The sequence below is a fragment of the Rhopalosiphum maidis genome, chromosome 3, assembly GCF_003676215.2.
Source record: "Rhopalosiphum maidis isolate BTI-1 chromosome 3, ASM367621v3, whole genome shotgun sequence".
Lineage (NCBI taxonomy): Eukaryota > Metazoa > Arthropoda > Insecta > Hemiptera > Aphididae > Rhopalosiphum > Rhopalosiphum maidis.
The window spans coordinates 42,327,089-42,351,645 of record NC_040879.1 but is presented as its reverse complement, the minus strand read 5'-3'; the positions used below and the strand labels follow the sequence as shown (position 1 = coordinate 42,351,645).

Here is a 24,557-nt window from a genome sequence, read left to right as displayed (position 1 = left end):
GCCCAATCATGCGTCAAATAGACTCTTGTCTACTGTATTTATGTACAGAAATAAATTATTTATATTAACTAATCTAAGTATATTATTAAATATTCTTTGAAATATAGGTTGACACCTGAATCAATTTTCACATAAAATATTTATCTTTGAATTGAAATTTTGAACATGACTTACTTAGGTACACAAAACAACAAAGTTTCTTAAAATCAATTTTATAGTGAATCGATAAATTATACATTATACTCAACAGTAAAATTTCCAATAATAATAATTGATAGTTGAAAGATTTAAAATAAACTAATTTTATTTTTAAGCCGTAAATTTAACACTAATATTAGTAAAATGTTTATACATACTAATGCATTTAAGGAAGCACTTTTTGATTACATTTTTTTTAGAATGTCCAACTGTTGACACTATCTATATATCAGTATTAATTGTTTTGGATTTTATAACCAATTTTCTATTTAAATAAAATAAAATAAATAAATATCAATTTGGTTATTATAAATAAACGTTTAGTTTTTTTAGATCTATAAAAGTTAATAAATATAAAATACAAGGAACATTAGTAATAATTGTACAATTAAGTTTTAGTCCTTCACTACTTTAAAAATTGAACTGTGGGCCCATCACTGCCATTCAGATAGAAAAAATATTTTTTCTGTCCATGAAAAATTTTTCATTTTGTAATAAAAATTACCGAATGTAAGACATATAAAAACTACACAAGTGGATATTAAAAACGCTTTGGCCGATAATCTGTTTGGAGGGGCGTTTTATACTATTTATTGTAGGTCAAATCGTCTCTTAATGGGTTATATATTTATTGAAAATAATTTTTATAGTTATTAGTATAATTAAATATTATTTTAGTGTAAATATTGCATAGATGTGAATTATATTTTATCTTGATACTTTGTACATTTGTTATTTACTTATTCAGTGATGATATTTCTAATGGTACCTATAATTTAATATTTAATAAGACTATGTGATAAAAATATTTAATTTATTTGTAAAGGGTGGTTCACAAACTTATAAGATTTTTTATTATGTAAATACAGTAACTGTGAGAATAGAATATTTAATATTACTTATAAACTAGCATTATTATATTATAATAGTATATTATATATCAATATATCGTATGATATATTGGTATCATGAGGATTCCTTTAAAATTAGTTAAATATCCACATATTTTGGTTACTCTTTTAAGAGTGTTTCTTTATTTTTTTTCTGAATTGAAACTACATTTTAGCATTACTATAAATATAACATAAATATTTAAACACATTTTAGTGCAATCAAATTATAATATAAGTACGACACAAGAGGTTATAAACAATTATCTTCTAAAACTTAAATTTTACTTTTAATTACTTACATAATGTTTAAAAAAGAAATAAACCAATTACTATAACATATTATTTTGATTTTTTATACTAACTAAACATAATTTTTTTTTGATTTTTTAATTTTTCTTAATAATAATAATTATATTTATAATTATAAATACAACTGATGAATTAATATAGTAGCTTATAGAAATATAATAAGTAATTAAAACTAATGGATCATACAAGATTAAATAAAAATTGTATAATTACATACATAAATATATATACTAAAAAACTCTTAAACTAAATTTTTTTTTTTGTACTAAAAAATTTCATAAAATATAATAAAATAAATTACATGAGTTATCTAAGATATTCATGAAGTCAGTACAAACAAAAAAAAAAAAATGGTCAACAAATAAGTATGATAAATAAAAAATAAAATTATAATTATGTAGTTAGCAGCATAGAAGACTACTATAAAAAATTTGAGACATTAAAATGGAACAAACTTGTTCATATAATATGCAAAATAACTGTAGTCATACAATACATAACATTAATAATAGACAGATAGTATAAGCTAAATGTTACGGAATGATACAAAATATATTTAACAAAAATGAAAAATAAAACAATTCAATCGATCGATATTAAATATAATCGTTCGACTAGATAATGATGATAAGTGTCTTCAGACTAAAAAGCTCAAGAGGCACTTGCATTAGTGTGTTAAAAATATTATTCAGTCTCAGAATTTATGTCGATGGTTATCTTAAGACTAAGAACTATCAAATTTATATTACAAAAACAAAATGGAACTGGTCATCTTCTACCGACTGTTAAAATTTAAATTTAAATATAGTCAATGTCACAATGTATATATATTATTATATGACAATAAACTATTGGAAGTAAGATTGATATTGGTTGAAAGCTATACGGATATATTTACACAAGTAAAAAAAGACTATTACTCTGACTTGTATTTGTCTTATTGGGTACAATTCAAGTGAACATTATAATTAATATAACACAATATATTACATTTTTATAAACAATACAAACTTAACTTAATTAATTATTATTGTAAGAATTTTGATGAAAATTCTGTAAAAAAGAATTATGGAGTATCCACAGTATCTAGAGAATCCGCAGTATCTAAAGTATCCACAGTATCTGGAGTATCCTTAGTATCTGGAGTATCCGCAGTATCTGAAGTATACACAGTATTTGGAGTATTTACAGTATATAGAGTAACCTTAATATCTGGAGTATCCTCAGTATCTGGAGTACTCACAGTAGGTAACAATACATCATGTATAATCTCATATGTGATTCTGTGTCTCAAGAGTGGAGCATCTTCCTGAGTGTATTTTACTTTTTTTCCTAATACAGCATGTCTGGCATTTGTACATGCAAATACTCCACAATCATAATCATTAGTCTGCGACGGGCAGTCCCCATAGAATAATGACCATGAAACACTTTCTTTATCTCCCGGCTTCTTATGTTTATCGTATGCCTCATTCAAATAAGTAACTAATGAAGTCATTTCATTTTGATAAGTACTTGATTTTATGCTATCGTAATAAGTTATTTTAAGTTTCTTAATTTCCACTAAAGTGAAGGCCCAGTGATTACCCTGCACGTGTGTGGGAATTATAACCTTATCACAATCAAGTACATTTTTTATTGGGCCTTTTATTGAATTGGTAGCTACTTCAAACCCTTTCGCTTTAAAAATAATAATAAATAATGAATCTAAGCTCACTATTAATTCATCTTTACAATTTTTGACCAAAAGTCTAAAATAATGTTCAATTAACATATCATTAATCCATAATTTTGGAAAAAATACATTTATTAAATCTCCCATTGTACAAGAACAACATCGATCAGAATGTAATTTATCAGTTATTGTTTTGTTAGTAATAAAATTGAATAATTCTGTGAAAATCTCTTTACTGTAGCCTGGAAATATTATATCTTGACGATCCGATTCAATATAATGTATTACATTTAAATGATAAGCTTCAAATATTTTACTTTGCTTAGGTTTGTTGATTTCTGCATACTCATCATCATCGTCGTCGTCAACTGAAAATATAGGAAGGTTTTTGTCTATGCCTTTAACATTATTCATAACATTTTTATCTTTTTCATTCATATTTTGACCATCATTTATACAATTATCTATTTCATCTGTATCTTGACTATCATTTATAAAATTATCAACCTGCATTAAAACATGTTTATCATTAGCTGCTCTTTCAGTTTCAGATGTATAATTATAGTCAACAAATCTATCCATATTATATTCTTCTTCGTGATTTAAGACTTCATTTTCAATATTTATGATTGAATAAAGTACATCATCTGTATCAGTTTCATTAAATGATGAAATAGAGTTACTTTCTTCTTCTACTCTATTTAAGTTTCTCTGACGTTTGATGTTTCTTGATGTTTCACCATAAAAACTACTTTCCTCCTCATGAATCCTCTTTGAAAAAATTACCACTGTGTTAGATTCAACTTCTTTATTGGTATCTGATTCATCAACACAACTTATCTCATAAAGTGGCTCATCTTCATGGTATTCAAGGGAAGTAGATTCATCTGCACATGTAGAGGGATTTAATTTATTTTTTAGCAGCATTGTATCAAGGCTATTAAAGTTTTTCATTTTACTATATGATGAAATATTGTTCCTGAGATCAGAAGTTTTTTTTAATATATATTTAAAACCTCCAAGGCTATTTATAAAAAAATCTTCTGGGTTTTTGGCCCTTTGTTTTTTTGTATATTTTCTTAAATTTATTTTTTCAACAATTAATTCGTCGATATACACTTCTTCAACATTTATCTCTTGAATATAGTTTTCAGGGCTGTTATCAACTATTGGCTCATGATCTTCTGTTAAGTCAATTGTCACACATGAGTTTTCTTCACTTAAACTATTAAGATTAATATTTGAATTATTTGATGAGAACTCACCATTCATAATACCTTCTTTTTTATTCATTTCAAATTTATAATTAGAAATGTTTATGGCCAGATAAGTCTAAAACAAAAACAAAAACACAAATAACTAATTTAATATTATAAGACTATAATATGGTAAGTATAATAAATATAAATTTTTAAGGTAGTTATTTTATGATAAGTTATAAAGCTACAACAATCACATAGGTAATATTGAGCAAAAAATTAAGTACCTAAAACGAATAGGTATGTATGAAAATTGAATAGAACTAGAAAAAAAATTTAATTTGAATACTTTTTTTATAAAATCATTATATTATTGTTGAATTTGCATTATTTATTTTGTATACTATTTTTAAAAAAATCAAAATTATTAAATAATACTTAAAAACAAAATTCTTAGGGATTTAATCATATAAAAATTGAAATAAAGTTTTACAATTTATCTATGTATTTTTAGAAAATAAATTTTAAAATGTTATAGCAAATGTATAATATACATACAAATTGTTATGTACAAGGTGTAACAGATAAAACTGACTTTTGGAATAACTTTTGTTCTAATCAATATTTTCAATTTTTTCATATCATTAAAATACCCTGACAGTACATGTATAATTTAATATTTTTTTTTTTGTTTATTTTATAGTACTGAAAATAAAAAATTTAAAATTTGATTAGAATTTTTTCGGATAAATTCAAAATAGTCAATTTGTGAATCTGATTATAAGAACAATTTTGATAATAAAAAAGATTTATTAAGTCCAGTAGTTGATATTTAGAATCTTTTAAAAATATCAATATTTTTTGATTAAATTAATTTGGAATGTATTAACTTTTAAAAAAATATGATTTTTGAGAATTTGCTGACATGAGTATATTTCTTAAATAGTTTTTTTTATTGATAAGTTTATATTTATATTTATATTTAAAATTAGATCAGATTAAAATAAAATAAATTTAAAATAAAGTAAAGAATCTATCTTTTGATTGTACCTATTTATACTTGAGAAACTACTAATTTCATTTTCATATTAGCCTGAAATTAAAATCCATATTCAGTTAATATAATACATACATGATTTTTAGTTATTTAAAATTAAATCAATAATAATGTATTTTATTATAATAACTATAACTTTTGGAACAACTGAAAAGTATGATTTTCGACATATTTTTGAATAACTCCTTTTAACTTTTTCAAAACATTTCTTGTTTCTTTTTAGTGAAATTTTGAAATACCATTAAAACGATAAGAATGTTTTTAAATAATGATTCAATTATCTGGTACTTGGTGATTCTAATAAAAAGTTACTATAACATTAGTAACATAAGATCTGGTTTGGGATTTTCAATTATAATTCCAATAAATGGTTGATTCTATAAACCAGTGATCACATTAGATGGAACTCACTGGATTTTGAATATTATAATACACTAGATAAATGAAAATATTTTTGAAAAAAAAAATGATTTATTATAAAATACTGTAGTATAAATATGTATATAAATATGACATTCAAAATAATGGGTAGATACCTATTTAACATACAAATTAAATATATAAGACTTGATTTTTCAAGGATTGTAAGTTAATAGACAAGGTAAAAAGGAAAATTTAGAAATTATTAAATCATTTTTGTAATTTTTGAATAAGTTAAAATAATTATTGTGTTGTTATTTTTATTTTTATGTATGCCTGAATAACTTGTCACTGATAAATTTGAGAAAAAAATGTAGACTATTACAAAAATGAAAAATAAAAATTGTTTAATCTAGAAAATTAATTACAAGCATATAACAGTCCACTTTTAAGATATTCTGATTAAAGTTAATAATAATTAAATATTCAATTGATAAAAATCAAGGCTACAAATATTTTAGAATATCTATTATTTATAATGTACTTTTACATTGAAATAGTCTAACAACTTAGAAAAATTAAACAAAACAAGCTACTAGTAATTATTTTTACTTAATGTTTTGTTGAGAAACTTAATTATAAATAAATTAAAATATAAATTTGTAAATAACTTACATTTAAATTTTAAGGAATTTATGTTTTAAAGTTAATTGAGACGTTGATCACTTAATCCAGCCTGATATACCTATAAAATAAAAAATTTTTAATTAGTAATTTTAAACAAAAATAAATAAATATACTTATATCATCTATGTTTAATTATTCCTTAAATAAGTTAAATATATACTTGTTAAAAATATTCTTAAATTTCATAGGTATCGACCTTAAAACAGTCAATATAATATAGGTATCTTCTACATTTTACAAAGAATAGAAAAATGTCTAAATAAGAATTTCTCAACGCATCTGATGTTTAAGACGGTTACATTTTATGGTTTATCATTAAGAGCTATAGATAATATAAAATATTGTATAGAAAAACTCAATAGGTACCTAAGAAGAAAAAAACATTATAATATAGGTAGCAATCTATTTATCGATTTAGTAATAGTAATAAAATATACCTAGGTATATATAAAAAAAATACACGTTCTTATATTAAAATTCACGCGTTGTCTCCGTCTTACTAATGCACATTGTACACCATACCAAAATATACGTCCAACATTTTCAATTTTGTGTATTTAGGTTAAGTACGTATTAGAGTAAAATTACCTATCATCAAAGTTTATGGTAAGAATATTATCTGTGTTCTCTCTTCGGTATTTTACAATATTTTAATTTTTAAGCAAGTTACGAGTATGTAAAATATTAATATTTTAAAATGCTTGTTAATCACTCAAAAATTGAAGTATTCTAAAAAATCGATGAGAGAACACAGGCAATGTACTTATCTTTAAATTTGATAATAGGTAATTTCACTCTAATATTTATGCTAAAAACATAAAACTGGAATTACTGAACGTATAATCTGGTATGGTATGTGTTAGTAATATAACGCATGCAGGTACGAGACGTCTTCAAAATAGTACCTATTAAGTGTAGATTTAAATTACTTCAAATTAAATATAAATATATATATATATATATGTTATTAAAATTGTAAAAACGATAATCATCATGGTATGAATCATATTATACACCTCGTGAAAATATAAAATAAGAAATTTTTTATTTTGACAGTTCTTATATGTGTATTTTTCAAAAGGAATTATGATTTTTAAATGGCTAAGTACATTAGGCTTTTGTTACAATCAGTCTTCAAATGACTAACTAATTTGTTATACCAAAAATCAACTAGTCATTAATGAATTATTTATTCAAATTAATATTTAGCATTAATACATTTTATACCAATTTACTATATACCTAAAAATTATTATTAACAATAGTCTATGAAATTAAAAAATTAGATCAGAAGAGAATGCATACTTATTTAAGCTGCATCTAGTAAATAGGTACGCCTAAAAAAAAAAATTAAAAAATTGCAACAAACTTGAAAAATCTAAATTTAAGAGTTTGAAACCCGAAAATATGCCATCAACGATATCGGGAAAATACAATTTGCTCAATTGGTAATAAATGATATTTTTCGATCAATGTCTTATTAGTAGATCAACAGATTTTTGGCATTTTGGGAAAATGTCAATTCAGCTTCTAGTAATTGAAATGAAGTATTTTTCAACGTACACAGTAAAATAACAGTAGGTTATTTATACATGTACCTATTAGTGTACATAGACGGAATTAGACATTTTCATTAGACTGGGCCATTCATGTGAGTCATTTTGCACCTATCGTACCCAAAGGAAAGAGTGAAGGGCGATAGGAAACACCAATGTTTTTTTATTACAATACAAATGTATAACATAAGTAATTATAAGTTTTAAACTTATAAATCTAAAATTGTATCATTTTTACCAATCTTACATGTGAAATACAGATACTAAATATATTTTAAACATTTAAACTATTGTATTTATTATGTACAATTAATTTCTTAATTTTTTTTCGTATTTATACTTAGTTTATTTTATTACATTTAAAATAATATATTCTTAGCAAATGTAAACATTAATACGAGCCAATTAGCCTGGGTCCAGGCCGTAGTTCCACCCATGTTAGTGTACCTATACAGCGTAGGTAATTTAACCATTTTTTTTTTTTTTTTAATTTGAAAGGCCACTGTTTATAAGCATAATATTTAAACAATGTCAGTAAGCTTTTCGGATTGTCACTGTATTTTTTTTAAACTTTTGTCCGTTGAAAAAGAAATATCGATGTCGGTATTTTCAAACTGTAGAAATGCGTAGTCGGCTATCAAGTACTTTTGAAATAAACCAGGGAAAATCTGAAACCGTTAATAAGGGTCAACTTAAGTACTCCTAGACGAGTAGTGGACATGATCGAGGAAATTTACTTTATCGTGTTGCCGGGAATGTAAACGTGGAGGAGAGAGACATACATCGTCGATATGGTATGACATTTTATCGTAATACCGTATACGACGGCAATATAATATTATTTGCCAGCGATACAACAGAACGAACAGAGCCGATGAAAGTGAAGACGGTGAATAATCGTTGAATACGTTATCATCATTAGCTTATCAACATAACATGTTACAAAGATGGAATGCTCAGGAGAGCCAAAGCAACTGAATACATATCATTGAAATCGGTGTATGTACATGTACGTTACAATCAAACTTCGGAATATTTATATGTGTTGGCAACCTTGACTTTGGTTTTTGATAATGTTGAACACACACCGATATTATTTTTCCTCCATGGGGCAAGAATAATTTCTACAATATGGAGGAAAGCATTAACCCAAGTGTGAAGTGACGCGCATCCGACATTAACAACCTCCCCCCCAACCCTCCCGAAAACGAGATGAATGACCCAACGACAAAGGAACACACATTTTAAACGTTTACGTGTTTTTAAAAATCAAATCGTTCAAAGTTAGCCACACGCCCAAAACTATTCAATACAGCCATCAGCCAATTGGTTACGAAAAAAAAAACTAACGACCGACGAGTTTAAAATCATCGACATTACGCAATTAAACAGGTAAGACAACAGAGTACATTTAATCTTTTTTTATTATTTCAGAAAACCACGTTTTATTTGATTCATCTGCTGCAAAGTATGCGTTGGAGTGTGATTTAAATTTATGAACTTTGTCATTTAAACTTAAACTATTATAATGCAAACACGAAAAATGGTTTTTAAAAAAATCGAATTAAATTCACCAATTGTCAAACATACTAGTTCATAACTAGGAAAGGTTAGTTCGATGGAGAAGACATGAAATAATGAATTAAAAAGGATGCATAACACGACATTTCATTTGTGACAAATATTTAAGTAAGAGGTAATCATTATGTCAGTAACCTATATATTTTTATAATAAATAAGTGTAGAAATATTGATGGTTTGGAAATAAAAAATAAAAATAAATGCCCAACATCACACAGATACAATTTAATTAATCTTATAAATATAATAACAGCTATGAAACTTTTAAATTGATTGCATAAAAAAGAATAAGTAAAACATAATATTAATAATAAAAATAAAAATTACATTTTTATGTTTGGTACTTGTCTATTAAAATCCCAAAATAACCTTATAACCAATATAACCATTTCAATTTTTATTGCTAAAATAAAACTATGTAAACATTTAAAATAAACCATATTTAATATTATGTAAGGTAATAAAAACAAATATCATAATTTAGCTCAAGATAGCCTAAATTACTAAATTCAGCCAAATAAGAATCTACTAATTACTTGTCTAGTTGTCTATAATAAAGCCACAAAATACTTAAAAAAAATTCAAAATAATAATATATAATAGCATTGTATTTCAGTAATAATTATCAGTTTTTATAATATTATAATATATAGTGTGAAGTTTTATGCACCAAAAATTATCAAAATGTGTCATACATGTGTGCGATGTGTGCAATGCCACAGGCTGTCGGTTTGAGGGGCCTCATCATTGCTCAACATCCCCCACAAAAAAAAAAAAATTAAATAAATACAGTTATGTACAAAAAAGTAAAAAAAAATACCTATTGGCATTTTTTTAGTTTTGCACACAGGCCCATTTTCGGGATAAATCGCCACTAGCCATATAATATGCAATTACACAAAAAATGTGCAACAACATTTCAATGATTAATATCACAAATTTTAAAATGAATAACTTAACGCATTTCTAATTTATCTTAAATAAAATTGTGACCTTTATTTGTCAATACATTTTTAACATGTTTTCTGCCATGTGGCCGCCGGTGTCCGTAAAATTAGGTTAAATTAGGTATTGATAATTTTTAGACCGCCGGCTGCCGCACTATATCATTAGTAGGAGGTCATACGGCTGCGGACTGCCATAAATTAATTTAGATTTACATTATTAACTTTTCTATGGCACTACAATAATGATCTAGAAAATGTGCTGTGGCGTAGCGGGAATAATTGCAATTTTTTGATGTAATAAACATAATTTTAACATTTTTTTTTTTCAAACTCAATAGTATATAAACGAGTACAAATTTATAATGACACTGAATAATGTCCTTAGCGTACCCATGATAAATATTTATGTGGCCACCGTCGGCCGCATGGCAGTCAACGTGTTAAATACTAAGAACGATTGTTTAACATGGGGCATATTTAAAGCAATTGAGTTATTGTTGGGTCTTGATAAATATCATTAAGGTGGTCTTGAAACAAACTTTAGTTATCACTGATCATATTACAATAAAAATTGTTAGTTAATATTATATAATAGTAATAATGTAATGAATGTATACAACATTTTCTTTATTACATTATATTATAATAACACTTTACATAATATTGTATTTAAATAATTTAAATATATATATATTCAGTAAAAAAAAAAATTAATAAAGGTTATAAATGTTTTGAAAATTTATAATAGGCAAGTCAAGTTCCTTAAATATCGATAGCAATAAACAAATGAGGTTATAACCAAACTTCGTTTCTTTGAGATACTTTTTTGATAATAGATTATCAATTATTCACTGATAAATAAAAATGAATACTAACAAATTTAATATTATTACAATTTATTATAATTTTATAAATAATAATATTATTGATATTAATAGTATATTTATATCTAACATTGCTAACTTTACACATTAACTATATTAACTATTTTTAAGGTCTGGCAATTATAAATAATGGTTACATTAAGGTTACATGAATAAATATGACTTAAAATTATCCATACTATTTGTATGTTTTAATAATAATTATTTTCAATTAAAATAACCGATTGAAAAATAAATTTTTAATACTACATCATATCATCTAAAATAATAACAAAGTTAGTATAAAAATATTTTTATAAATTTTAATTATTGTACTTACAAAAAATGTTATTTAAAGTAAATAAATAAATTTTATATAGATTTAGACACATACATTATAATTAAATGTTCTAAAAAGCATAGTAAATTATATTTATATCTTTATTTTAAGTGTTATATTTATGACAATATCAAAACATTAGTGTGGCAAATCACAAAAGTTAAAAAAATTAATCTATTGTTTTATATTTGTAGAACAAAAAGTTCTCCATGTAATATTATCATTAAATTTATATTATACTTAAAATATAAAATGTAAAAGTAATTTAAAACATTTAAATAAATTTAAAAGTAATTTTATTCCCTACAAATTTACTTTTTTAAGTTAATACATTAATGTAAAATATATTTTAGCCATTTTTCAAATGCATACAATAATAATTTACTTATTTTATATGTTTATTTTGATACAATATCTTTTTTATTTTTTGATTTTTTAATGTATGTAGACTTGAAATCATGAGAAAAATCTATTTCTTAGTTTTCTACATTATTGATGGTTTTTCTTTGAAATTTGTAGCTAAAACATCTTGCATTAAAATCGTAACTTCATTTTTATTTAAAATAATTTATACCCAAGTATTTATGTCATTTTGCGAGGTATAAAAAATCCTTAGTGGCCATCTGTTGATTGAGATTTTCCATTTGGTTTATTTATTTAATAATAATTGATATTCAACAATAAATTCCTTTTTAATTTTACTAAAATAGTGTGATTACTGATTACATTTTAGAATATGAATTCATATAATTTCTAATAATAGTTTTTTCTTCTTTGTCAATTGTTTTTCAATTTGTTTTTGTCATTTGTATTTTTCTGTACTTTTAAAACCCATTTACTTTTCTTCTAAGTATGGTTGTATTAATCTTGTTTACATATTTGTTTGCAGTGATTTTTGTATGTTGTTAAAGTATTTCAAATTATTTGTTTCCAACCAGTCCTGTTCTTAATTAATAATTTTGTATTCAATATTAGTGCTATTGTTAATCGTGGAATTTTGAAAAGACAAGTTGATTCTTTCTCTCTCTCTAAAAAAAAGTAAATATTAGTAAGTATAAATTAATGTTTTTATTACAATATTTATAATAAATATTACATTAAAAAACAAGTGAAAAAAGGGTGTTTTGTAAGATAGGTAAATAAGTGACTGTTCCCATAAAAAATATATTAAAAGCTTAAATTGTACCAAAAATAGTGTGAATTTTTCTTCTTCAGAAAATGTTAGCATAGTATTTGTTATCTCTCTTTAACCCACACGCAACACAGCAAATTTCACATTCATTATTATGACCATAACCATATTAATTTCTCAAATTAGAGTGAAAATAGTGAAATGACTTCTTATAAAATTTAAAATTAAGAACATTATCTAGGGCAGCGCTTCTCAACTTAGTGCCACTAATGTTCGCGGAAAGCTCATAGAAGGTACTTGAAGAAAACTTCCTTTATAAAAAAAATTGGATTGAATCATTATTAACATTAAATATTATTTGGTTTATTTGGTGGTGTGAAGGTCGTTTGTAATCATAATAATAAATAATAATAACTGTACATATTTAATTTAATTTCTTTTTGTATATTAAATACTTAATTCCCGTCATTTTGTAATTCCTAATAAAATACAATTTTATACATGTAATATAAACGTATACATAATTAATAAGTAAAAAAAATGGTCAGGTGGTATGTAAAAATTTTCAAACTGTGTAGGTAGTACGCAAGCAAATATAAGAAGATTAAGAATCGCTGATCTATTTTAATTTTAAAGCAAGTTATGAGTATTTAAAAATTGTAAATTATTTATACATCTTAAAAAAATAAAGTATTTTTCTTAACACTATAATTTTAATATAAAAATTAACAACTTACCTTACGATTTAGATTTAAATCAGCATTATAATTGATGTTTGAATCTTAAGCACAGTCTTAATTGTTTTGTTAAACATAAAAATGTTGAATTATCAACTAATTTAAAAAAATAATGTTTTAACTTTTATTCACAATAATTAAACAATGATAATACAAAACATTACGTTATTATTTTTAGTTGAAATAATATTATACAAATAATTAAAATAATCAATTAAATGATAACAGTTACTAATGAGTAGCATATAAATATTTATTTATTTATTAAATATGCTACTGCACTAAGTTGATTATAATGCAATTTATTAATTTAAGATACATATATACTAATGCATTTATAACAACTAATTATTTTTCTCTAAATTACTATTTTTTCATTAATTATCATTAATAATAAACAACCTTCTGTATATACATAAATGCATAATTTGGGAGATGGGACTTAGGTCAATACAATATCTCCGTAAAATCTAATATTCTTATGAGTGCCTGAGCCCCTGGGCACCCATGTACAAGGCGCCTATGTATATATATGATCATAACTATTGAAATATACTTTGTATATATCCATAGGTAGGTTAGATTAGAAGTATATTTTATTTATTATATATAATATTATGACTATAGTAAAATTTTTGTAATGAGGCCCCTCTCAATTTTTTTGTAAAAATATTCAAATTTCATTAAAAATAAATACATTAATTAATTCAATTGACAATTCTATTAAATATAAAAATCAAAAACAGGCGTTCGTCCTAAATAATTATAAACAGTATAAACTGTAATTATGCAACATTTTTTAAGTAGTGTTTCTCAATTAACATTTTATTTTGCATAATAATGCATATCTATATAGAAGTGAATACTTCACTCATGATAAAATGTTTTGGGAATATTTGTATAAATGAAAAAAACACTAAGAGATGTCATGTGCCATCTTTGATCATTCACGCGGCTATAAATAATATGGTTTGCCCATCGACTTATGACATAAGGAAGGTATGTATCGTAGCATATAATTATAATAATAATACTTCAATGACAAAATTGGTAAGTGACGTGTGCACAAACTCACCAATTTCGTACGGTTTGGGATTTTACCATGTTACTTATATCATTCATTGACCTATAATCCTAACATAAAGATGTCCGATTCATATGAACCGCTACTAGCGCTAGCATGTAGAAGTGGTTATAAGCGCAACTACCAAACATGGCTCAATAATATATGCGTTCCTAGCCATTTTAAACATGCAAGCTGCTGAAAATATTATCTATTGGTAACGTTAGCGGCCATAAACATATACCGTGGTATGAATTCAACCATCGGATAAATATTCTGTCTTCAATCGTTGATTATTATGAAAGACTAGCCACGAACTCTCCAACTATGCAATAGAAACGAATAATATCACTGGGCAGAGAGTTGTACTGGAAAAGAACGGCAATTTTTCATTTTGTGTCTCGTACATAATCATCTGGTCCAGACGATTATAATACGGAATATTGTGCGTGCACATTCGAATGATCCCCCCTCTTTACTAGCCCGTTCATTGCCATCCCAACTAAAGTTGACCTTAATTTATAACCCTACCCTTTTATTTTCGTTTATCCACGCCTCGTCTCATTTAACTATCAAAGACAAAAAAAAATTGGTAACTCGTGGATAGCTTATGAGAGGAGTGTCTATTCTCTTGTGTTTGACCCGGAAAATTTGGAGAGGAAATTACTACAAGCTTTTTCTTCCATGATTAAGATAAAAAAAAATTTATTCAGAAGACCCAATGCAGTTGTCCAAATAAGTGCCAGGTCTTCATTTTTTTTATTGTTTCGAACAGTTAAACTGCTGTACAGAAACTAGTTTTTCCATGGAATTTTTATTCAATTTTTTTATGAGTATGTTTATGTTGTGTAACAAATTTTTCTCCTACATGGAATTATTCAGTGATTTAATAATATATCTTCACAACAATGCAGATTAGATAAGATTTTTTTGTACGTCGCAGATATAATGTGATATATATTTTGCTAAGTTACTTGCAATTGACTTATGAAAGAACCTCATATCATCGTAGACTAAAATTATTAATGAGAAGGTACGTGTGGAAGTCATAAACTACAATATCTATACACGGTAATGTAAATTTGCAAAAAGCTTTTTTTTTTCTAACTTAAAGCAATAAATTATTAATTAAATCAGAAAAATTTAATCATCTCAAACCAAGTTCTACATAGAAGAAAAACTTTCAATTTTTACATTATAGTCTTAGTAAAGTATGCATATTTTTATGAGAACCAAGATATTTAAAATTCGAAATGTTTACGACTTTTATCATTCTTATAAAATCACGCAAATTTTTAAAATATGTTTTGAAGTCACGTTGCAGTATATTGTATTAATAATGATTGGCAGACACCCTACAATAAATTTAGAATTATCGTTTTCAGATTAACACGCTTTAAAGATGCTCCAACTATATTGATTGGTGTAGTACGATTATTTAGCCATTTTAAAAATATTTTGATACCTAATAGACACTGAATGTAACACCACTCAATAATTTAAAAGAAATTGTGATTATTCATTCAACGCAACACATAATTTTGATATTTTTATTTTAATGACAAACCTTTCACACTCAAAATAGTAAATTAAATATCCTAAAGAATCCTTAAGAACAAATTTAATTTTGTTATGCAGTGTAAATTTACTTATTATCAGATTTATAGTAATAATATTATCTGATAACAATCAAATATTTTTAATTTAACTTTAAAACAAGTTTCGACCATTCTAAATTATTTGCGCATTTTAAAATGTTAAAAAAACTCCCTTAAAAATTTAAATATAATTAGAAGAAAGGATTGTGTTGTTATTTTTCTTAAAGTTGTTTCCCTATATACACTACACAAATAATAATGCTTGAAATCCATACCTTACCTATCTTAACTTATAGAGCAACTAAGTAATCGGGTAATTGTTTATTTTGGTTACACAATAGCTTATAATGTATCTTAATACCTAACTACAAGGGTACTCATTATTTGAACTTCAATAGTACATAAATACTTATTAAATATTTCATGTCCACAATTTTAATAGTTAATAATATATTATATTCTAATATAAATACAATTATACTTGATTAAATTACAAAGCAAATCAATATAATGTTATTGATTAACAAACCCATATTTAACGCAATGACTTGTTTTGAAATGGATTTATAAAAAATTTTCACCTCATTTTTTAAATGCTAATACATTGTTTATACCACAGTTTCATTCATGTTGAAAACCAAGCCTACTACATACATTTATACAAGACTATACTTATATATAATCATATAAGTTTAATGTTCTGTCTGTACAAACAACTATTGTTTTATAAAACAATAATTAAAAAGGAAATTATTTTTTATTTTTAAATCACCCTACATTAAAATTATCTTACAAATAATCTAGATACAAAATAGCACAATCATATATAAAATGGAAATATTATGTATTTAAATATTCTTTAAATATGCATCCATAAATTTTAAACTTAACTTTGTTATTATTACTAATTATCTTATATATAAAGTGCTAAGGTATACATATATTTTTTCTTTAGGAAAACTTAATAATATTATATTGCTATCTTTTGAACATTCTAAAAATATACAAACCATACCAACAACTTAACAGTATAAAACATCTAGACTATAAATTATAAAATGAGTAATTACTAATGTAATTTATAAAGTAAATTTAAAGAAACGCTAAAGCAAAGTTAAATAACACAACATTTCAAAAAATAATGCTAAAATAATTGTAAAAAAAAAAAAAAAAAATATTTACAAACAAAATAATACTTTACTCTTTTTTTAGAATAATAATACAACAAGACTTATAGCAATAGACCACACACATAGGTCAGTAGTGATACGCCAATGTATTTTTATTCTAAATAGAGTATAGGTTATACAATTAAATTATTTAATACATCAAAATGTTGATGGAAGAATTTCTTTTCATCAGTAGCCTTTTCTGCAATATATTCAAGTTTACTAAAAAAAATTGACTACATAACAATATTATTAAACATATAATTGTTGACAGTAGAAAATAATGTAATTACTCCTAGGCACTACAAACCATAAGCTATATTTTCCGTGTTTCATATTCTTCACTTTTTTTTTTTATTTAAATCTATAACTACACATTTCTTACCATTTTCTCTCAAATATCTATTTTATAGTAATAATAACTAATATTAAATTTTTGCATCATAGTACACCACTGGTATAATGCAGGGTTTTTTATGGCTTCATATCAGATATTTTTGACAGTAGTTATAGTATTAAAAATATAGTATTGGGCTAAGTTTGCAGTTATCAGCCATAATTCTTCAGACATACTATCATTGTAAAGTTAGGTCACTTAAATTATGTAATACTTGAGTTCTGTTTTGCCATCAATTGTTTGAATGGTGTTGGTATGCTTCTCTTATTTTAACTTTTACTTAAATTCTTTGTTATTATTTTTATTCATGTCTATTGTGGTTTGGTTCATGTAATCCATCTTTGAGTTTCCTTTTATGATTTTGCTTTATTCATCTCTTATGATGTTTTTCATTAAGACACAGTAGATGCCTTACCAATTTGTCTTCTCTAACTTATACATTATGCTACAGAGAGTTTTTCTTTATTCTATTTAGTTCTTCTATGTTTGTTTATTGGGTGTCATGTGGTATTTGACAAGTTTACAATTTAAAATAAGTAATATACTTATAGTTTGTACCAAATAAGTGTGTACCATTTTGGCGCATTCAAATGAATCATGAAACAACGTTCGGACCCTCTCATCCCTGGCAGTCTATTTACTCTGTCATTGTTAGACAGCCATCGACAATGTGAATACAGTTTTTCGTACGCCGCCTGATGCGCTCTTGTTCTAGTTTTTTTTTTATACATTTTATACAGTTATAATAATAATAATTATACAAGTCCAATTTTTTAGCACATCTAAGATACAATTTAAACCATACATTTTGTTATTTTGTTATTAACTATTAAGTATACCGGGTTTTTTAACCTAACTATCCTAGTATTTTATTTAATTAAACAATAATGTTTTCAAATTCAAACTAATACCCTAAAGCTGCATTACTAAACGAGTTCTAAATACAAATAAATAAGGTGTAAACTCTAAACTAGTAACCATCAACAAATAAGCGTGTATTACAGTAAGAATTTAAACTTTTTATTTTTTATATTTTAAGTTTAAAGAGCAACATAAAAATATGGTTAAGTTTTAAAACTGCATTCTATTATTGTTCATAGTTTTTACATGTTCAATATACTTTATATGTATTTTAAATTTTAAGAATAATATTTTATCACAAAAGTTTTTACAAATTAAGGGGCTATCACACCAATATTTGTTTTCTCTAACTATCTAATTAATTAATTATATATAATTAATTTGAATCAACCAAATAAAACAAGTCTAAGTATATAAAAGAATGAGTGTTTAAATCAAAATGTATGTACATGCTAAACCTTTGTAAAAATAGTTAAAAAACTGTAAATATTTAGGTATAAAAATGTGTTATTCTTAAATGGAATGACTACATAAAACAAATAAACTAAGAAAAATAGAGCAGTGTATCAAGCATTAATAGAATCTATAATTAATTATGGTATTCTATATGCAGAGGTACATATGAAACAACCATTGATCCATATGAAAAAATACAAAATAAAACACTAAAATTTATTCTAAAAAAAGACTTGAGATACCACACAAAATGCTTATATAATGATATGAATGTACTGCCAGTAAAAAAATTATTTTATAAAGCTTCAGTTAAAAACCTAACTTTTAAAATTGAACATGAAGATAATACTCGACAAATATCTAATATCAAAGTACCAACTATGCACAAAAAATTAACAAAATCCACATACTTATATATCAGTCCAAAAATTTATAATACATTAGAAATTAAACATAGCAATTATTTTAAGATTCTAAAAAAAACAAATTACACTTTGCCTACAACAAGAACAAAATATAGACAGACTCATAATAAATGTAAAGGATGGTTTACTAAAATTAGTTAGATTATTTTTGTTATTATTGATACATGATAAATATGTTCAGTGGGGCCCTTTATCTTCTTGAATAATAAATAAAATAAATCTAGCACATAATACAGGAACAATGATATTCTATGCTTTATAAAGAATATTTCCTGTGCATTGACAAAATAGATTTTTAATATTATCATTTTTTTTTTTATTTAATAAGCATGTTTAATTTTAATTTAACTACTAATTACTTATTAAAAAATAAATATTGGTACGGTAGCCCCTTAATTTGGGCTCTACAACTAATTACTAACTATATTAAATTAGTTAATTTTTGTAGCTTTTCAAAAATAAATAAAAATAATAATATTTTACTAAAAGTTTGTAGCTAATTTAAAGTAATAAATTACGTTGGTGACAATCTATAAACAATAATAATTTATAATAATACATACAGTAAATATCATTATGACTAAGGCTTGGAAGTTCATGCATTTACAAATTTGTTGAGTATAGTTTTATTGCATTATGTAATATCTATAACTTATTCATTTTGTTATGTGCACAAATGTATTTCAGTTAGTAAACTTACGTGAACTTTAGTTTAATTATTAGTTAATAAGAATATGCTAGAGTAAAAAAGGAATTTACAAAAAAAAAACAAATTACTAACTGGTTATTAAATGATAATTTATTTGATTAAAGCATATAATATGACAATATATGAATTATTTACTTATGAATGTTGTAAGTCATATTTTTTTTAAATATATTTTGTAGCTATAGACACATTTCTATAGAGAAGATTGTTCACTATTCAGATGAGTGAAATATGTATGATATATTTGGAAAAAATAATTTAATTAATCTATGAATATTAATAAGTATTGATACAGGTTTTTCTCTAAAGACTTTAATCTTAATATCATCCAATTCACATGTATTTAATGTTATCTTAGGAATCATCATCATCATTAAAGATGCATTTAAGAATATTTAAGCAGGTACACAGTAAGTTTGTAAATGTGGAAATGTGCTCAATTCAAATATCTGAGTTAGTTGAAGCTCATTAGAAAATCAAGTAGAATGTAAATAAATAAATGAATAATACATAAACTAGAAAAAAAATATGATAACCATTAAAAATACATAATACCATATAATTAATAATTTTTTTAAATTAAGATTTAAGTTTATGTGCATTATTTTGTTTTAATATTTTTAAGTAGTGATTATAGTAAAAAAAACCTTGTATTTTTGTTATAATCAATATTTACTATACTCAAAATAAAGTTTTTTTAATAATGTAACTGAATAGATCATAGGTAACACATGAGTTATAAACATGTACAGCCAAGCCCGTATTATTTTTTTTAACTATTCAACAATTTTCATTTATTAATTGGTAAGTTAGATTTTAATATTATACTAATATTGGCAATTGGGGGAGGAGGCATACAGCCCTGTTGTGTATGGCTATTAAACATTCTATTAGAAGTAATGTATATCCATACTAGAGACATAAAAAAGCTCAACTGTGCAACAATATTTTTGTTTGCTTAAATTTAGTATATTATACAATGATAACTTCAAAAGAAAACATACAATATCAGTAGACCATTTGTTGGAGGAGCTTGGGGATAAGTATGGGGTTACTTTACCATTTTATGGTACAATTTGCAAATAAATATGAAATAAATAAATAAAAATTACAGTTACCAGACATTTTTCTTACTCGCGGTTATGTTGGCATTCATCATCAAGTAGATGACAGCTATACAAATACCTTCTATAAACGTAAAAGTATTATTAAATATTTATTGAAATAAGGGGTTTTGTAAAACTTAGGTAACCAAAACAAGACACTAAGTTAATAGAATGATTAAAAATTATTGATCTAAATAAACTACTTGAAAGGAGTTTGTTCTAAGTGATTTAGTATAAATTAGTTTAAAGTTCTTGACTATAAATATTAATACACAATAACTTTAATGAAAATTCAAGTACCTTAATTAGAAAAATAATTAGATAATAATTATTTTAAAAAATATATTCTAGTTTGAGACAGTAATATTTTTGAAATATTATTTCATAACATTTATCATTTTAAGGTTATAATAATAATAAAAAAAATCGAAATCTGTCGAAAATATAATTTAGGTTTCCTTTTCTGATGTTGTAGGTCATACTTAAGTCCAAATGTATATATAATTAAAATATTTTTATGAATATTGGAATTTTATTTTAGTTGTTAGTTTGATTTAATGAAAATTATAACATAAAATCAGCAACAAAAATTATCCACCATGAGCGCTAGTATACTAGTTAGCATAAATTAACTTTCAATCAAATTTTTCTTGAACAACTATAGTGACACACAAATAGTGGCTGTTAACATTTTAGAACTGAGAAATTACCAAGTTTAATAAAGATTTTTATAATCGATAATTAATAGATACGGTAATTCCTATCTTCACAAAACATACACTTTTATGCTGATATAGCGAAGATAAACAATGAGAAGAGATGATATGATATGGCGGTTAAAAATGGTATCAGTTGTATTGGATTACAAATATCTATATAATGCCAACACCCTAAGTTCAACATTAATTAATATGTTTATATGATAATGTTAAAAAGGTTATGGATTCAAGGATACTTGAATTTTTATTGGTAAATAAAACTGCTTAAACTATAGTAAAAAAGTAGAAAGCAAGTACTCATAGATTTCAACTGCGTGCAATATAGACAAGCACAGTGAATTAAAAATGATTCTGCGATAGACTGTGCTGGTGGTAGTAGAAACTATACCTATAGGTACATATATTACTAAGCAATGTTAAAACAGTTTGGTCCCATGTAGTGATTTTTTTATTTTTTATTAGAAAAGAATATAATGTACAATTTGTAATAATTCTTTAACAATAAGCAATTTTTATATGTATTTACAAGACAGGGTGGTGTGAGTGAAGGGGGTGCCCAGTGACAATACTTCAATATGTAGTGATAAAAAAAAAGTACATATATTACTATGTGCATGAATTATCATTTAATCTAAATAATGCAAATGTTAGTAGCATAGACCGAGTCAAACTATAAATTTGAGGTCTTTGGTTTTAATGCTATCATATAACATAAGTACTAAATTATTTATTATATTAGATTTGAGACTGAATAAAATAAATTTTGGTTGCAAAAATGGCCAAAGATAAAACATAAACATAACATTGGCTTATTTATATTGTTTCCAACCAAGAAAATGGTGACTTAAGATATGCTTAAGTCCTCACTTTTTTACTGATAAAGTTTCTTATACATACCAGAAATTTTTAACTGCGGAATTATAACTACTTTTACTTTCATAATGTTAACATATTAAATACAAATTATAACTCTTTGAAGTAAATAAATGGAACGCACATAGTATTAACACATACATTGAAAAGCATCTCATCATGAGAAGTTTCCATATTAATTTCATTATCAAAAAATATAATAAATATTATAATATTATTAGAAATAATGAAAACATTGAATACAGAATAAATATGGCGCTATTTGATTGTGGCAACAATTATTTCAGTTTTAGGCACATACAATGTTAACAGTTCAGCGCTACACACCTTTTGTTATGATCATAAATATTATTGAATCAAACATAGTAAAATTATATTATAATCAATTTAGAGGCATAACATTTCAACTTTTACTATGATAAATATACTGCCATTCAAGCATATTATTTCTAAAACATATTAGTTAACTCAACATGTTAGATCACAAGCAAAGTTAACAATCTTAACAATTGTTGGATGGGCAACCATATTACACGTACAGTCTAAGTTCGATCATAACCAAACTGGTTGAGGGTACAAAACACACATAAATGTTTTAACATTAAAAGTGACTCAAGTCATTAGATCTTACAATTAATACAGAGTGGGAATGGTGACAAACTACCAAGACACAATATCGACAAATGATCGATTTGTATGCGCGGGAGGGAGGGGGGGAGGGTGCACGCACGCACATAAAAACTCATACTAAATATGTCGGCGGCGGCCGTCGGAATGCGTTTTAATAAAACGTCTGGCCAACGATTTGGCCGACCCATCAAAGATAATTGAAAGTGCGCACGCGAATATACACGTGCAGCATTCATAAACCATAATATTAAAGTGACACAACGCAAACAGACGCCGAGCCAAAACGTCTTTGACGTACCTACTTTTGTTAAAATGGCGGTACATACAACGTAGGATAAAGGAATATCACTCACCGGTAGTGGTCGCGTAGTATTCTAGGTGAATGTTGAGTGGATGATTGGAGGAAGTCACAAGAAATGTCAGCAAACGAATGAAACGTCGTCGACGACGGCTTTTCACTATCCCGCAAACGGTATTTACGTCGTGTATTGAGCCGGCCGTCGGTTCTTCGCTCGTTCGTTGTTGAATAAAAAATTTGAGTGAAACGTAAATCTTTCGAAACGCAGAATGACTTAAATGGTTAGCGAACCAGTGACAATGAGACAGTAGAAAAAAAAATGGACGATTTGTAATAAAAACCTGAGTGTTAGCGCAGCTGCACAAAGAACGATGTCTCCAAAATGACGGAAAAACGCTGAATGATGAACGGCGAATGCGAATGCGCATACAGGTACGTCGCTTTGATAGTGCATTAGTGGCTGGTGAGTCTTTAGGTTAGCGTCTGGTTACCGGTGGTGTCAGGTCGTCAACAGCTTGTTCCAAACGTCGCTTGTACACCGCCGCCCATAGATGTAGTAGTAGTAGTAATAATAATATTGTTTGCACCGGGGACGTTACGTTTCTACCGACGACATTTGGCTAAATCGACGCTGAGCATATACCACTAATATACCTTGCCAACAAAAATGGTATAAGTGGTAGCGCTGCAGTGAGGACTGTCGTGGAGTAGACTTGTTT

General features: G+C 25.3%; 1 protein-coding gene and 1 long non-coding RNA gene across 2 annotated transcripts; one reads left to right on the top strand and one right to left on the bottom strand.

The window, feature by feature from the left end:
- Nucleotides 1-1,664: 1,664 nt before the first annotated feature.
- On the bottom strand, nucleotides 1,665-24,552 carry LOC113555670. The gene is made up of 3 exons (XM_026960155.1): nucleotides 23,894-24,552; nucleotides 6,367-6,436; nucleotides 1,665-4,407 (listed from the first exon to the last, which is right to left on the bottom strand). Exon 3 carries the CDS (start codon nucleotides 4,366-4,368, stop codon nucleotides 2,467-2,469), a length of 1,902 nt encoding a protein of 633 aa, XP_026815956.1. The 5' UTR covers nucleotides 4,369-4,407; nucleotides 6,367-6,436; nucleotides 23,894-24,552; the 3' UTR covers nucleotides 1,665-2,466.
- LOC113555671 lies at nucleotides 9,103-13,225 on the top strand. Its single transcript, XR_003405408.2, has 2 exons — nucleotides 9,103-9,630; nucleotides 12,555-13,225. It is a non-coding gene; the product is annotated as an uncharacterized LOC113555671 (long non-coding RNA).
- Nucleotides 24,553-24,557: the final 5 nt, after the last annotated feature.

Bases quoted from the DNA above. Each gene is read 5' to 3' on its own strand.
- LOC113555670 (XM_026960155.1), bottom strand. From the start codon at position 4,368: ATGAATAAAAAAGAAGGTATTATGAATGGTGAGTTCTCATCAAATAAT.